We start from the raw sequence: 15,384 nt of genomic DNA, 5'->3' as shown, positions 1-15,384 counted from the left end.
TAATTCATAAGTATCTTGCAGCGGGGGGAGGGGGGGATACTTGGGGACTATGTAAATATCCCATGTCTCATCATACTTTGCCCGCTCATTTTTCACATCCCTTGACGATTCCTGCCTGAAACAATGATTACTGTAGTGTTTGCCAAACGATGGTCTGTTTCTGTCATTTCTGCTGTATTTACTCATTAGGGTTCTACTATAAGGAAGAGCTTCCCCTTCTCCCCCACTTGTTGATTTGTTTGTTTTTTCCTGTTTGGGCTGATGTGTTATATTTTCTTTGATGAATTATCATCCATTTAACATATGTGCTTTTTACAGAGGGGCTCCAGAAAATGTTTACAAAGCAGCCCGCTGCAGCCGGGTTCCCTCACAGCCAGAGAGTATGGTCATGTTCCAGTATCCACTGTTCATGCGAAGGACAGAGATCCCTCTTCATCCCTGAATCTCTGTCCACAGCCAGAGCAACTGTGGAAGGCCCTTCCATGCCGGAAGGCACATTTTGGAAAGGCCCAGTTTCTGGAACAGGCCGAACTGACCAGAGACAGGCTGGTCCAGGCTCTGAGGAAAGGCCCGTAGCCTAAAGAACACACGCCTGGGAGGACGAGACAGTGGGTCACACAGGGAGGACAGCCGCTGTGAGAAAGTTCCTGAGGGGGGTTCTCGGGGAAAGCATTTAGGTGCTGAAGTCCAGTCCTTTTTTTTTTTTTTTTAATGCTTCTTTCAGTTTAGAACATTCTTGCTTCCAAGTATGTTTCAAGGGTAAACCGTCAGCTTAAGAGAACATTTCAAATGGCTATTTGTGTCTTAAATGGAACATTATTGTTATTCAACTATTTGATTTTGTATCAGTAGATTGCTTCTATTCTTTTCTTCCCTGATTACAAAATGCTTCATATGAAAACCCCAGAAAATTACCTTTGTAAAACCGCTTCTACGTTAACAAAAACAGCCTCCTCACCGCCCCCCACCTCACACAGAAAAAGTTGCCTTGACGTTTTTTGTCTTGTAAAGCCCCAGTTTTCCTCCTGCTCTCTATCTATTGGGCTTGTGTCTGCAGGCGTGCAGAAGGGCAGTAGTTACTATTGCCGTTTAGTCCTTTGAAAACACCCTCTCTTCTGCATTCACAAAGTTTTCTCTCAGGATATTAATAAGACACCCTTACGGGGCCGGAAAAGGAGCAGCTCTTTGCCTGTTAGATGAACAGGTCTTGGAGCAGCCCACCCGTATGACTATTTTGGGACAAAGCCCTCTCTTCTCTTATCAATCCAAATTCTTATTTCTTAAAAGGCTTAAAAGCTATTGGGTCCAGGGTTTAAAGTGCACATCTGAGATAACCACGTACTTTCTCAAAACTTATCTGGTCTAAAGAGTCAGTTTTCTGAATTATCTGGTGTAATTCTGGGATCTACTCTTTTCGCATGGCCTTGATTCGTATAAAGCACACTCATTGTTCGTGAGACTTTGGGCAAAGAGCCAGCCCTCCCTTCCTTAGGGACTCTCCATTTCTGTATGAAAAATGCAGTGCTGGCCCCTCATCCTGCCGTCTGGCCTCGCTGGGATGTTTCCACAGCACTAGTGCAGTAGCGGAAGCTTCTCGTAGGAGAACTGCGTAGGCTGTGCTGTTGTCGCTCCAGAATAAACAGCAAAAGCTTGAAGTAGAAAATAGAGTTCAAGAAATCCATTTCCTCATCTGTTACAGGAGCGCATCAGACAAATAATGCCTAAAGCAGCAGGTTATTAACCTCTTTTGAGTCACAGATCCCTCTGAGAACCCGATGAAAACCACAGGTCCTCTTGCCAAAAAAACATCCACATAAACCCACACGCTATCTTGAGCACAACTTCAAGGGGTTCTACGAAGCTCGTCCTCCCTTAAGTCAGAGAATCCTAAGACCGGGGAAGGAGCTCAGGTGGGGACTGATTTGGGACAAAGTACTCCTCTTGTTGTAGTTCTGACTCAAAAATCTGCAAGGGAGGAAAATCTGAGACCATTCACAAGTTCCCCGATGACTGAGACCCAACCCAGGGTAGTGGAAAGAGCATAGGCCTGGGTGGAAAGAGACAGACCTGGACTTGAGTCCGCGCTCCGCACTCCCCAGCCTGGGGCCTTGAGCATGCCCCTAACCTCTCCGAGTTTATTTTGTGCTCTCTACGGTCAAGTGAATAATGCCCCCCTCACAGGATTAGCGGTGAGGAGTAAATGACATGACACGTTGTCACTCGGCACAAGTAAACAGCACGCGGGAACTGTGCCTGCCCTGCCCTTCCGGTGATCTTGTTCTGGACTGTGGTTGGGTGGCCTGCTTGGTGCTGCCAGCTCTCTGTGGGCTTGGCATGGGGTCCACTCTTCCGTCTCCCCAGCCTCCCACCTGCCCGGGGAGAGTCCTGGCAGCACCTGCCCCAGCCCAAGGCCCAGCCTTGGTAGGAGGACTGCGGCGCCGGTGCCCAGGGAGGAGGCGTGGGGATGTCCCTCGGCCACCTCTTCGCTGGCTGGGCTGAGCTGTCCTCCTGTGCTTTGAGCACTTTTCTCAGTTTTTGTCTATGTCCAAGGAGGAAGTTAGTAGTGTCTCTTCTCCTCTTGGGGATGTAGGCGTTTTCTTTGGCTGACTTGCAGGAGAGATTTCTCTCCGTAGGCACTTTCTTCGCTCCATTCAGTGACATTCTCAGTCCAGGAAATTATTAGGGACTCCATTTCTGCCCATTCTCCTGAGTTCCCTGTCACAGCTTTCGTTGAAATAGAGCCCGCCACCTCTTCTAGCTGGGTGGAGCCTAGAGTCTCTCTATAAACTAATGTTGCTTGTTGTTTGTTTTGAATTAATTTCAAACTTTCAGAGGAGTTCCAAGAATCGTACATAGAGCTCCTGTGTATCCTTCACCCAGGTTCCTCAATTAACGGCTGTCTCTCCCGCCTCTGACACACACACTGACAGACACACACATACTCACGGATATGTGCACATACATGTTGTTTTTCCTGAGAGATTCAAATTCTCAAATTTCAGGCAAGATGCCCCATTACTCCTTAATATTTCAGTGTGTGTATCCTGTAAATAAGGGCACAGTCTATGTAACCGTAGTACAAACCATCAAAATCAGGAAGGTAACATTGATGCAGCACTCCCATTAAATCCATAGACCCTATTCCCTTTCCCCATTTGCCCCAGTCCTGTTTTTTATAGATCTCAAATCCATTCCGGGATCACAGGTTACATTTATTTGTCATGTCTCTTTGGTTCAATCCAGAAGAATAATCTATTCTTTCTTTATCTTTCATGACTTGGAAATTTTTAAAAATTATTTTATTTTATTTTTGGCTGCGTTGGGTCTTGTTGCTGCGCGCAGGCTTTCTCTAGTTGCTGCGAGCGGGGGCTACTCTTCATTGCCGTGCGCGGGCTTCTCCTTGGCGGAGCACGGGCTCTGGGCACGCAGGCTCAGTAGTTGTGGCGCACAGGCTTAGTTGCTCCACGGCATATGGGATCTTCCTGGACCAGGGCTCAAACCCGTGTGCCCTGCATTGGCAGGTGGACTCTTAACCACTGCGCCACCGGGGAAGTCCCACAACTTGGAAATTTTTGACATGTGTAGGCCAGTTACTTTGTGGAATGTTCCTCAGTCTGGTTCTGACTGTTGCTGGCTCATGATTTATGATTCATACAGAAGTGGCACCATGTTCTTCTCAGTAACTCTTGTCAGGAGACACACGGTATCAATGTGTCCCACAACTTGTGCTGGTCAGTTTTACTACTTGGTTTAGATGGTATTGGCCAGGTTTCTCTATTAATTAATAAGTAATTAATAAGTGTTGATTAACCTTGAAACCATATAAATAGCCTTTTTCTCATCTTTCACTTACTTATTTTACCATCTGTTAATGACACTTGCCTGAATCACTTATTACTAAGATAGTTGCCAAATAATTATTTTTCTAATTCCATCATTTCTTCTACATTTATTCTGTTTCAAGAAACAGCCTTCTCTTTTCCCCATTTATTTGTATCAGCATGGACAGATTCCTATTTGTGGATATAGGAATTTAGATTCCTATTTTATTCAATGGGTTATAGTCATTACTATCTTTTTTTTTTTTAACTTTATGCTCGAATAAATTTAGACCTACAGAAAAACTTCAAAAATAGTGCAGATTTCCCATATTCCCTCTCCCAAGCTCCCTTAGTGTTCACATCTGACATAACTGTAGTACAGTTATTATCAAAATCAGCTAGTAAACATTGGTACAGTACTATTCACTAAACTCCAGGTCTATTTGGATGTTACCAGTTTTTCCACGAATGTCCTTTTTCTCTTCCAGGATCCATCATTATTTGTTTTAATGCCCAAATTGTCCTGGTTTCGGCCCCTCCCAGCTAGTTTTCCATTCTTTTGCATGCCCCTAGCGTGTTTTGAGTACTTTCTTTCTGGCCCAACAAAATATACCAGGCTCGTCTTGTACTTTCCTAACCCAGCCCTGGAGTCATCCATTTTTCCAGGATCCCTCGTTCCTTTGGTGGGAAATGACATTTAGAAACTAAGTCTGCGCGTTATATGTGTTCATTGCTGCTGGGGTGTCGTGCTTCTGGGTCCTCTGAGCTGAGAGACCCAAGCAATGTATGTATGTGTATATCTACCTATCTATCTACTTTTATACCTATTTATATATTAAAACCTGTGAGTCTATGCCAGTACCTCCAATTCTAACCTAACCTCAGGATTTACCATGTCTGTAACTACCTTCTACAGCAGTGAGAAGCTTGGTTCCCAGGATCCTCCATGTATTTACCTGCTCTATTTACCTGTGTGGAACCCATCTCCCAGCTGTGCTCAAGCCAGAGCTTGGCTCCCTGCTGGCCACACCAGAGCCAATTCCTCTGCCGCAACCACAGGGAAGGGGTAGGGGTGCATATTAGTCGGCGCATCCTTGGATGAACAAGTTCTGTAACTTCCTGGGGGTCTTAAGCCGCTTTGCCCGTACTCACCTCCTTGCCCACTTTTTCTGACTACCCTCTTCCTCCCCCAGAGCCATCACTCCTGTACTTTCCAGTTAGAATACTGTTTCTGTGAATGTCAGCTGCAGACCCACCAGAAGAAATGGCCTTGGTCATCCATCCCTAAGCTTGGTGTGCAGTGTGGTTTTCCTTCTCACCGTGTTTTAATCTTCCCCTCTGCTGCCACTGCTCTGCAGTAGTCTTTATTCCTAGGTCATTTTCTGTATCAGTGGAACTCCCAGCAGTATTTCACATGGCGCCCCCAAAATGCTTATACGGTTCTTGGGTTAAAAGCTCAAGCTACAGGGAAGAGGATAAAAGACACCATCTGCATCCATGACGTGTTTCCTTAAGCTGCAGAGAAAGTGAATCACACCAATAATCGTAATGCCATGTATCTGTATAGCGCTTTAGAGTTTTGAAATCAAAGCATCGGATAGTGGTTAGAGCTTGGCTTTGGAGTCAGACAGGCCCCAGTTCGAATTCCAGCTCTGATAAATTCTGTGGCCTAGGGCAAGTTATCTTATTTTTCTCAGCCTCAGTTTCTTCATTTATAAAACAGGGATACTAATGCCTTCCGCTCAGGGCTGTTGTGAGGATTAAGTGAGATTGTATTTATAATGTAGCCAGTGCAGTGCCTAGTTTATAGGCATATAGCCTAGTGTGAGAGAGAGACCAAAAAAAGTTTTTGGAACACAGCATGGAGGGTTAAAGGTATGAACAGTCTGCTGTGGGAATTCAGAGGTGTGTATGAACCTAACTGCAGGTCAGACTTTTCTCAGTCTGTGTCTTCTGCCTCAGCCAACTCCTCTCCTTCTTCCCGTCCTCTCCCCCTCACACCGTGTTCTGTACTTACTTCTGACTCCAGGCCTTTATTCTCTTGCCTGAATCTGCTGTGGAATTTTCTCTCCAGTTTCCTCTGTTATTTCCTTTGTCTAAAACAAATTGGTCATATTGTCCGTACTGCAAAACTAGCATTTTGTTGCCATCTTGAGATCTAAAGATCATAATCATGAAGGTCCTATCTCCCCCAATAGGTCACAGCCTCTAATGGACAGATGCTGTGTCTTTACCCCCCGCAGCACTGTAATCAGGACTTGACCCTTTTTAACCTTTTACTTGATTGTAATTGCTTTAGGGTATAAAAGGCGCATCCCTGTGATTCCATTCAACAGGTCAGCACGCCCCGTGTTCCTTTCTCCAGTAGTCCTTCCTATAAGATCCTGCCAAAACTCAGGGTAGTGTTTGGTGCCTGGAAGAAATGGTAACCTTTGCTTTTTTTGTTGTTGGACTCATTTATATCTTATACTTGCTGCCCGCAGCGCCTTGTGCATACAAAGTGCTCCATCCATATTTGATTGGATTGCATCCCCTTTGCAAACTCTCGAACTTTACCCGTTCCCATCCGGGTGACTTGTCCTCTTCTCTTCTGTGAAGGTATTTGATTACTCGTTGTCTAGTGTCTCGTGTGGCACAGAAGCAGGCTGATGAAGAGCGCAAGATGGAAGTGGGGAGGGATGGGTCACTCTGGTCTATTTCTCGTTCACACCAGAGAACAATGTCAACAGTAACCCAAGAGACATTCTGCAAAATATGGAAGATCTTTAGTGTTTGGTTTTTTTTAAAGAGGAAATTTTGTCTCTATTCTGTGATCACAATTAATTTACAGTCTTACTCATCAGCTTGGCTCCGAAATAGGAGGTAGATGAGGAAGTATCCTGGCTTCAGCTTCCAGCGGCATTAGAGGAGTGGTTCAGGCAAAAATGCCTTGGAGCTCTCGCCCCTGTTTTGGTTGGCACTGTGGATTCGGAGGTTAGAGTCTCTCATAGGAAGACTCGAGAGGAACCCTCCCCTGCTGTTCTGTGCTCTCCTCCAGTGCACCAGCCCCGACCCTTGCACTCCCATCCCTTAGGAACAAAACGTGGAGGTTGATCCGCCGAGTACGTGTTGGGCACCAACGTAACTGGGAGCTTAGCTGCACACGGAAGCTTGAGGGCTGGGCCTCGGGGGAGCAGAAGTAGCGTAGACATTATCCCTGCTCTCAAGAATCTCACGATAACATACGTGACACAGAGAAGAAGATTCTACCACTATAAAGCAAGCAGCTTTCACCTTCTCTGCCAACTTCAGCTCATAAGAAGTGACTGGCTACAGTGCTGTCTCAGGAAGGCTTCTGAAATTACCCTGGAGATCAGTGAGAAAGACACAGCCATTCCTGATGAGCATGGCCTACCACGGGCCCGGGATGGGAGAAGGTCAGCATGTTTCCTGAATAGTTGACACCCTCACACTGTATAATGAAGTGTTAAAAAAAAAAATAGTCGTCAGTGTGTTACAGATGACAGAAGTTGCAATTGAGATAGAGGCTGGGTGTGAGTAGGAGTTATCTAGGTGCCTCCTGAGCTGAGCTGGGAGGGTGAGTGGACAGGTGGTGACGGGAGAGTCACCAGGGGACGCATCCAGGCAGATGCACAGAGTCAGGGATAGAGATGGAGCAGAGCGGCCGCTGAGGGGAGCCTGGCTGGAGCATGGGGTCGCTGTGGAGGAGACGTGGGAAATTAAATGGAAAGGTGAGACAAGAGGAGGGTGTGAGGAAGGAGGGTGGACATGCTGGAGCTTTCCAAGGTCAACTAACTCGCTCCTTCTCTGCTTGCTAACCGTCACCACCATCACAATGGACTGTCCTAGGCCTTAAGTTCTTTGAGGGCACAGTGGCTATATATCTGGATGTAATAAACTTTCAATAAGAAAAGCTCTTGAGTAAAATGTCAATTTTCTCCTGTTCCTACTCATTAATACTGCATGTGGTTCTTGTCTTTTTCTTCTTGACTGTTATATAAATACAAAACAAAACAAAACAAAAAACACAGCTGGATTCCTGTAGCCTTAGACAGCAACTAAAAAGATGCAAAATGTTAAGAGGGGTGGGAACACCCACCTCTCCCCCATTTTTCATAGAGCACAGCTGTGCAGGGACCAATTAATATAGCCCTGCTGGATGTGAACAGTGATGACTCAGTGTGACTGAGGCAAATTCAGTGATGTTTGAATGGGAAATGGGAGAAAGTTGCAACCATCATCATCACCGTGACCTGGGGCAAGCCTGGAGCGGCTCAGTATTTTCTCTCCTCCCAAGATTTCTTACACCTTTGATTTTGGAAGTTGTTCAGAAGAAACTGCATTAAAGGAGAAAGAGAGCATTAGACTGTTTCTTTCCAGTTTCTCTTTGTTTAGTTGTCTGTCTGCTGGGTACCTTTAGGTTAATGATATCTAAATATTTGCTGACTTCATAACCTTTTTGTGTTTGAGGAGGTAGTAGGGTAGAGTGGGGAAAAGCATGAGGTTTAGAGCCAGGCTGCTTGGGTTTCAATCCTGGCTCCTCCACTCTCTGGCCGTATGACTTTGGACAAGGTCCTTTAATTTTCTGCACCTCGCTTTTTGAAAAGGAGGATAGTTTTAGTCCCTACGTCATAAGGTTATTGTGAAGATTAAGTGAAGTTCACGTATAAAGACTCTTACAAAGAGCTGACATGGTGCCTGGTATACCATAAGTGTTCAGAAAATGAACACTGTCATTATTTAGGGTTTTCATTTGTGGAAAGGGGAGCTGGTACTGATAAGGTAGTAGGACCAGTGCACACACTTAAGCGGTAGATTCTAGGCTCAGCTCTGCCACTAAATCGTGTGACAAACTTTCTGGGCCTTATTTTTTTCATCTCTTAGAGGGTCCAATAACACCTTATCTTTCTCCCAGGGGTTTGGGGTCAAATGCGATCATGAAGTGCCTTGAAAAGTATAAAACAGCACAAATGCCGAATTTTATCACTGCTGTTGTTGTAGGAGTGGTGGTGGTAGTTAATGATGATTTTGATAAAAATGGATCCAGGTTCTAAAAATGTTTTAAGTTAATTACTTTTTATTGAGGTACAGTTGATTTACAGTATTGTATTAGTTCCCGGTATATAGCAAAGCGATTCAGTTATTTTTTTCAGATTATTTTCCATTATAGGTTATTATAAGATATTGAACATTGTTCCCCATGTTACACAGTAAATCCTTGTTGCTTATCTGTTTCATATATGGTAGTGTGTATCTGTTAATCCCATACTCCTAATTTATCCCCCCCCTTTTACCCCTTTGGTAACCATACATTTGTTTTCTATTTTTGCGAGTCTTTCTGTTTTGTAAATAGATTCATTTGTATTGTTTTCTAGATTCCACATATAAGTGATATCATCTAATATTTGTCTTTCTCTGTCCGACTTACTGAAACGGGTCCAATTTTAAATGTAAAAAGCATGAGGAGTGATCGCCTCGCGGCAGTCAAGCACGTTTGTTTTCTCTTTCTTGAAATAAAATAACATTTCATGTTTTCTTCCTCCCAGAAACCTTGGGGAGCTGATAGATCGGTTCGTGGCCGATTTCAAAGCCCAGGGGCCACCTAAGCCCAACACGGACGAGGGGGGCGCCGTGCTCCCCAGCTGCGCCGACCTCTTTGTCTACTACAAGAAGTGCATGGTGCAGTGCTCGCAGCTCAGTACCGGGGAGCCGATGATCGCCCTGACCACTATTTTCCAGAAGTACCTCCGAGAGTACGCCTGGAAAATCCTCTCTGGCAACCTGCCCAAGTGAGTCCTGTTCTTCCTGGTCTGACTGGAGAAGTGAGATTCTGAATATACCTAAGTATGGAAATCTTTAAGGAAATCCGCCCTGAAGCTGTTTGCTAAACTGCCAAGAGTATCAGGGAGGAAAACACCCTTATGGAGTTCCCAAGGGTCTGAGACTGTTTCCTCTCAAATGGGATTCCACAGCTGATCAGGACCGCCAGAGGAAGTCAGTACTGCCACGCTGGCCACTAGCATAGGTCGGATCCTGCCACGGTGGACTCAGGGGAGTCAGTCCCATTATAGACGTGCTTAGTTTACATGGATTCAGTGATAGGTACTTGGCAAAAGAAGTGGGGTGGTGGTAGCAATGACTTTCGAACAGCAAGGGCAGTTTCATTCAGGCCAAAGTCTCTCTTATGGTGTGTGTATCTTGCTCTCCTGGGTTGAGTCTAATGTTTAAAGATGTGGTAGGATTTGGGGAAAGGTGGTTGCATAGCATAGCTCCTAATTATAGCGACTTCACTCTGTTATTCTGGGGCATTAAAATATTGTTACATAGCTTATTACTTGAAATAAATGGATTGTTCGACTAGAGTTTTAGAGATATTTTGGTTATATAGCAATTTCTATTGTAATAGAATATGATCTGAAGCAATGCTTCAGAATCCAGTAATTATAAATCACTCCCATAGCTAAATTCAACAGTTTGGAATTTCGTTTCTGTCACTGGCACTAAAATGTGTCATATATAGGAGTTTTACGTAATTGGGAGGAAAGAAAAATAAAATCCCTTCGCTCTACAAGAGATTTGAAGTAACAGACATGTTTTACACATGAGAATTTCTTTGAATATGATAAACATTATTTTTAAATTTTTGATAACTTTTATCCTGATTTTCAAAATACTGCAAGTTTGTTATAGTTTGTAAAACACAGAAAAGCACAAAGATGAAGATAAAAATCACCACCCAGTGAAAACAGGTTTAACTTTTCAGTATACATTTTTCTGTTCTTTCTTTATATGTGTAATGTGTGTGACTGAATGCTTCTGTTTATTTGTTTAACAGGACTGGACTATAGTGCTTATAGTTTTACACCCTGCTTTGTCATGATGTGAGCATTTTGCCATGTGTATTAGTCAGTGTCACAGCAGGAAACAAATGGTACTCAGCTGGGATATTATTACTAAAGCCACTGTTCACAGAAATGGGGGCAGGTGAAAGGAACCAAGGGAGGATTCTGAAGCATCCAAACTCTAGTGGGTAATTGTTACTACTTTAAAACTCACGTGACAGCTAGGGCTGTGGACAAAGGGCTGCCTAACAGAAACTGTAGTCATAGGGGCCACGGTCACTGCCAGGACCACACTGAAGCAGAGGGAGCAGGAAGGCTAGTTGTTACTCTGACATCTCTCTCCTCAACCTCTCTGACTTCCTACAGCCTCTGCTGATGGCTGAAACCAACAGGAGCCCAGGGGGCTGGGGAGCCTGGGTGAAAAGTCTGCAGAGGTCAGTTTCGCAAGCGGTGAAAAGGGAAGAGAAGAGCAGAGAACAGTCAGCACAGTAAAAATATTCAAGACACTTTTTTTTTCCAGATTTTTTTTTTTATGTATGTATGTATGTATGGCTGCATTGGGTCTTTGTTGCTGTGTGCGGGCTTTTCTCTAGTTGCGGCAAGCGGGGGCTGCTCTTCATCGTGGTGCGCGGGCTTTTCATTGCAGTGGCTTCTCTTGTTGCGAAGCACAGGCTCTAGGCGCATGGGCTTCAGTAGTTGTGGCTTACCGGCTCTAGAGCACAGGCTCAGTAGTTGTGGCGCACGGGCTTAGTTGCTCCGCGGCATGTGGGGTCTTCCCGGATCAGGGCTCGAACCTGTGTATCCTGCATTGGCAGGCGGGTTCTTAACCACTGCGCCACCAGGGAAGCCCCATCAAGGCACTTTTAATGATGCTATGATGTTCCCACATACCGAAGGCCCTCAGCTAACTTCTGAGATTTCTTATTGATCATTCTCTTAATTGACCATTTATGTTGGGTTCAGTATTTTGGTATTTTAAATAACATTCAGAAGAGCATCCTTGAACAGAAGTAGAACTACTGGGTCAAAGAGTCTGAACGTTTTTTTAAGCTCCTGAAAAATACCTCCAAAAAAGTTGTACAATTTAAAGCTCCTAACCCGTAGTGGAAGAGACAGCCAGTGTCCTCATACCCTTATAAGTAGTAGAAATTAAGATGTTTTCAAATCTTTGATTACCTAAAACTGGGAAGTTTAGGGGTGTGTGTGTGTGTGTGTGTGTGTGTGTGTGTGTATGTTTTAAAGGAAAAGTTTCTCTTATTTTTAAGGTAAATATCATTGATTTCTGTCTTCTTAAAAAATAGACTCTCACAGTTGAAATTTTATTTATAACTGCAGGAAGTTATTTTAAAAACTGCTTTTTTATTTTTTGTGATCACATGATTAGATCAGTAGGAAGAGATGACGTGCTTTTTTGTTTCTTGAGGCAGTCAGGCCTTTGGCCAGGAACCATGTCTTAACATTCACTTCTGAACCCATCCACAAGCACGAAGACAAGCTCCCATGCAGAATTTTCTTAACTGAGAGAAACAGCTGGGGAACCAGCTTTTGCACCACACATGACTCTGAATGAGCTGTACAGATCAGGAAATGCCACGCTAAGCAGAGAGGCCGCTCAGCAGAGCAGAGTCATTGTAGTTAACATGACTGATGGCTGGCTCACTGTTGGGATCGTCTCTTCCTATTTCTGATGGTCAGAGAATTTAAACAAATGACAGTCAAGGTCAGGTCACTCGGAAAGGGCCTCATTGTGTGTGGATTTGTTTGGGCCACGTCCAGCCTCTCCTTCCCCTGTTTCTTTGTCTTACAACGTGCAGTTTCCAGGTCAGGAAGCAAATGAGGAGTCCTGGCCTGACTGGTCCCTATGCCTTTTCCTCAGAACCACAAGCAGCGGCGGTGGGTTGACCATCAGCAGCCTCCTCAAGGAAAAGGAGGGCTCAGAAGTGGCCAAGTTCACCCTGGAGGAGCTCTGCCTCATCTGCAGCATCCTGAGCACTGCAGAGTACTGCTTGGCCACCACCCAGCAGGTGAGCCGCCCGGGCTGCCCTTGCGCCACCTCCTCCTTTTCCTGAGCCGCCTGGGCCACTTAGCTCAGTGGGTAAGAATATGGGCCCCAACGAGGCCACACACAACCTTGGGCAGAACAGCTGGTCTCCCACAGGGGAAAACTCAAGGTCCAGCCAGGGGACGGCCCAGGCAGCCCCCTTGCAGAAGGACCTTGTTAAAAGGAGACTGGGCAAGAAAGTATGACTGGTCTCCTCCCCAGAGCTGTGTAAGCTACTCAAAGAGCATGACGTGCCCTCTTGAAAATAGGTCAGTAGCCCTGTCTCCCATGTGCTGAAAGCAGTTACAGTCGTAGTGGTGGTAGGCCCCAGCCTTGGTGGTGATGAGTCACAACCAGTGATTCCATTCTCAGGAGTGTTACCAGGTCATTGAAAATCCTTTGGGCTTTTATGTGTCTCCTGAAATGTATGGAGCATATTCTCAATCTGCAGAAACAAATAACCATTGTCTGGATGCTGACGTTCAGGAACTGGGAAGCAGGAAAGGGTAATGTCTCTGCTGGAGCTCCCATTAGCAGAAGGAAGACCAGAAGAATTTTCTGTTCAGCCTTCGATGTGGGATTAGAAGTTCCTTTCCACATTTCCAACCCTGCCAACCCTTCCTTTTGGACTTCTGTGAGAGAATACATTTCCATTTTAAGCCACCAAGTTTGTAGTAATTTGCTACGGCAGCGTTAGGAAACTAATTATAGGAGTCAGCCTGAATGAACTCTACTGGTCAAAGATGAGACATACAAGTATCAGTGAGAATATTAGCTACAGTCGATTGTAAACATCAAATATGTTTAAATCCATTTGGTTATAATGATTTTTAAAATTCACTTATCACCTTGGAAGATACTAAGAAACCATTGGTATGAATTGAATACTGGTAAATAAAGGAAAAGTTCTTATCCTGCCTTTCCTATCTGACTTGTACCTCAGGATAACCAAATCACAGACAATGGGAAGTATATTTTTATAGCAGATTTTCAGTTCATAAATGAAGAAGAAAAGATATTGAATTCAAATATCATTCTTTTATACCTCTTAATGGAATAATAGATCTGGGCATTGACCATCAATGGCTGCTGACATTACAAAAAGAGAGACAACCAAACATCATGTTATCTCCTGATGGAAGTACACAGCACTATCATGAAGGAGTTTTCTTTTTTTTTTTACTCTCTTTCTTTCTTTTTCTTTTTCTTTTTTTTTTTTTTTTGTTGGTGCTGTGTGACTTGTGGGATCTTCATTCCCCAACCATGGATGGAACCCCGGCCACGGCAGTGAAAGCGCCGAGTCCTAACCACTGGACCGCCAGGGGATTCCCATGAAGGAGTTTTCTTTAAAAAAAGAAAAATCTGAATCTGATCAAGCTTTTACATCAAGCTACAATTTACAGGAAATACAAGGGATAGAGGAGCATGCTAATTAGTACCTTGTGGATACAATCAATGAGATCAAACTATGAGAAAATCTACGGGGCAAACAACCTAGTTTCCTTAAGAAAAAATCACAGGGGTTTGGAGGGGGGGTTGCAAAAAGAAATGGAGGGAGAAACCAAAGAGACTTGAGAATCCAAGCAATGAAGAATTGAAAAATAATATTTAGAAAACAATGCCAATAATGTGTCAATATCGGTTCATTAATTGTAACACTTTTACGCTTAACACCTGCATGGGGTGTGCCATTCCCTCCTTCAAGAGATCTTTATGAAGCACTGATTATGTACCAGGCATTGTATTTGGTATTAATTCACAGAGGTGAACAGAGTAGACAAATTTCTTACTGTCATGGAACTTAGAACTAATAAAGGAGCCAGATAATAAATAAGGCAAAATGTAACCTCAATTTTGTTCTAAGTGCTGGGAAGGAAACAGATGTTGCAGTGCTAGTTAGGGAGTTGCCTACTGAGGTAGAGTAGTCAAGGAGGGCCTCCTGGAGGAGGTGATATTGAAGCAGAGACCTGAGGGGTGGGAAGGAGACTGCCAAGTGAGGAGCTTGGAAGGGATGGGCAGTGGGGGCGGGGGGTGGCAAAGCAAAGGAGCTGGCTAGGACGGGGGAGCAGAGAGTGCTTCGGAGAGGAGAGAGGAAGTAGGACGTGTGAAGGCCCTGAGGGGGAAAAGACCCGGTGTCTTCCAGAACCTTAAGAGGTCGGTATAACTGAAGCCAGGCGGACAAGGGGGAAAGCAAGATGTGGGCCGTGAAGCTAGACAGGACCCAAATCATAGTTAGAAGTTTGGATTTTATTTTCAGTGTTAACAGGGAAAGGCCGCTAGAGAGTTGAAGCCTTGAGAGCCTGCGCTGTAATTTTTCTCCTCAATCCCTTATAAACGTGTAGATTGTTTCCAGTTTTTCACTAATATAAACGACGGCAGAATGTGAGCTTTATGAGAAGAGGATCTTATCTGTTTTTTTCACCAGCTAACTCCCTTATGCTATGACAGAGCCTGGCACTCTATTTAGAATAGACTTTCAGTAAATATTGGTTTAATTCATGAATGCTGCAAAGAACACGTGCGCATCTCCGTACCTTGTTCTCATTACTCGTTGAAATATCTTTCTAGATGCGAAATCGCCAGCCGAAAGAGTGTGTATGTTTAAATGTTTGCCTTTTAAATAAGTTGCCTTCCCAAAAGGTTACATTAATTTACCCATTCCTAGGAGTCACTTTTAAAT

At 44.4% G+C, this 15,384-nt stretch overlaps 1 protein-coding gene across 1 annotated transcript in view; it reads left to right on the top strand.

Moving 5' to 3' along the window:
• The window catches only part of VPS53 (VPS53 subunit of GARP complex), a 125,588-nt gene that overhangs the window by 74,166 nt on the left and 36,038 nt on the right, over positions 1-15,384 (top strand). Inside the window, exons 14-15 of the mRNA XM_082678510.1 lie at positions 9,368-9,610; positions 12,540-12,687. Of these exons, the coding sequence (XP_082534636.1) occupies positions 9,368-9,610; positions 12,540-12,687 (391 nt within the window). The remainder of the gene's footprint in view (positions 1-9,367; positions 9,611-12,539; positions 12,688-15,384) is intronic.

This window comes from Grampus griseus (genome assembly GCF_964374135.1).
Source record: "Grampus griseus genome assembly, chromosome: 20".
Taxonomy (NCBI): domain Eukaryota; kingdom Metazoa; phylum Chordata; class Mammalia; order Artiodactyla; family Delphinidae; genus Grampus; species Grampus griseus.
Note: the sequence above shows the minus strand (reverse complement) of the source record. Positions and strands in the feature narration are given on the sequence as shown.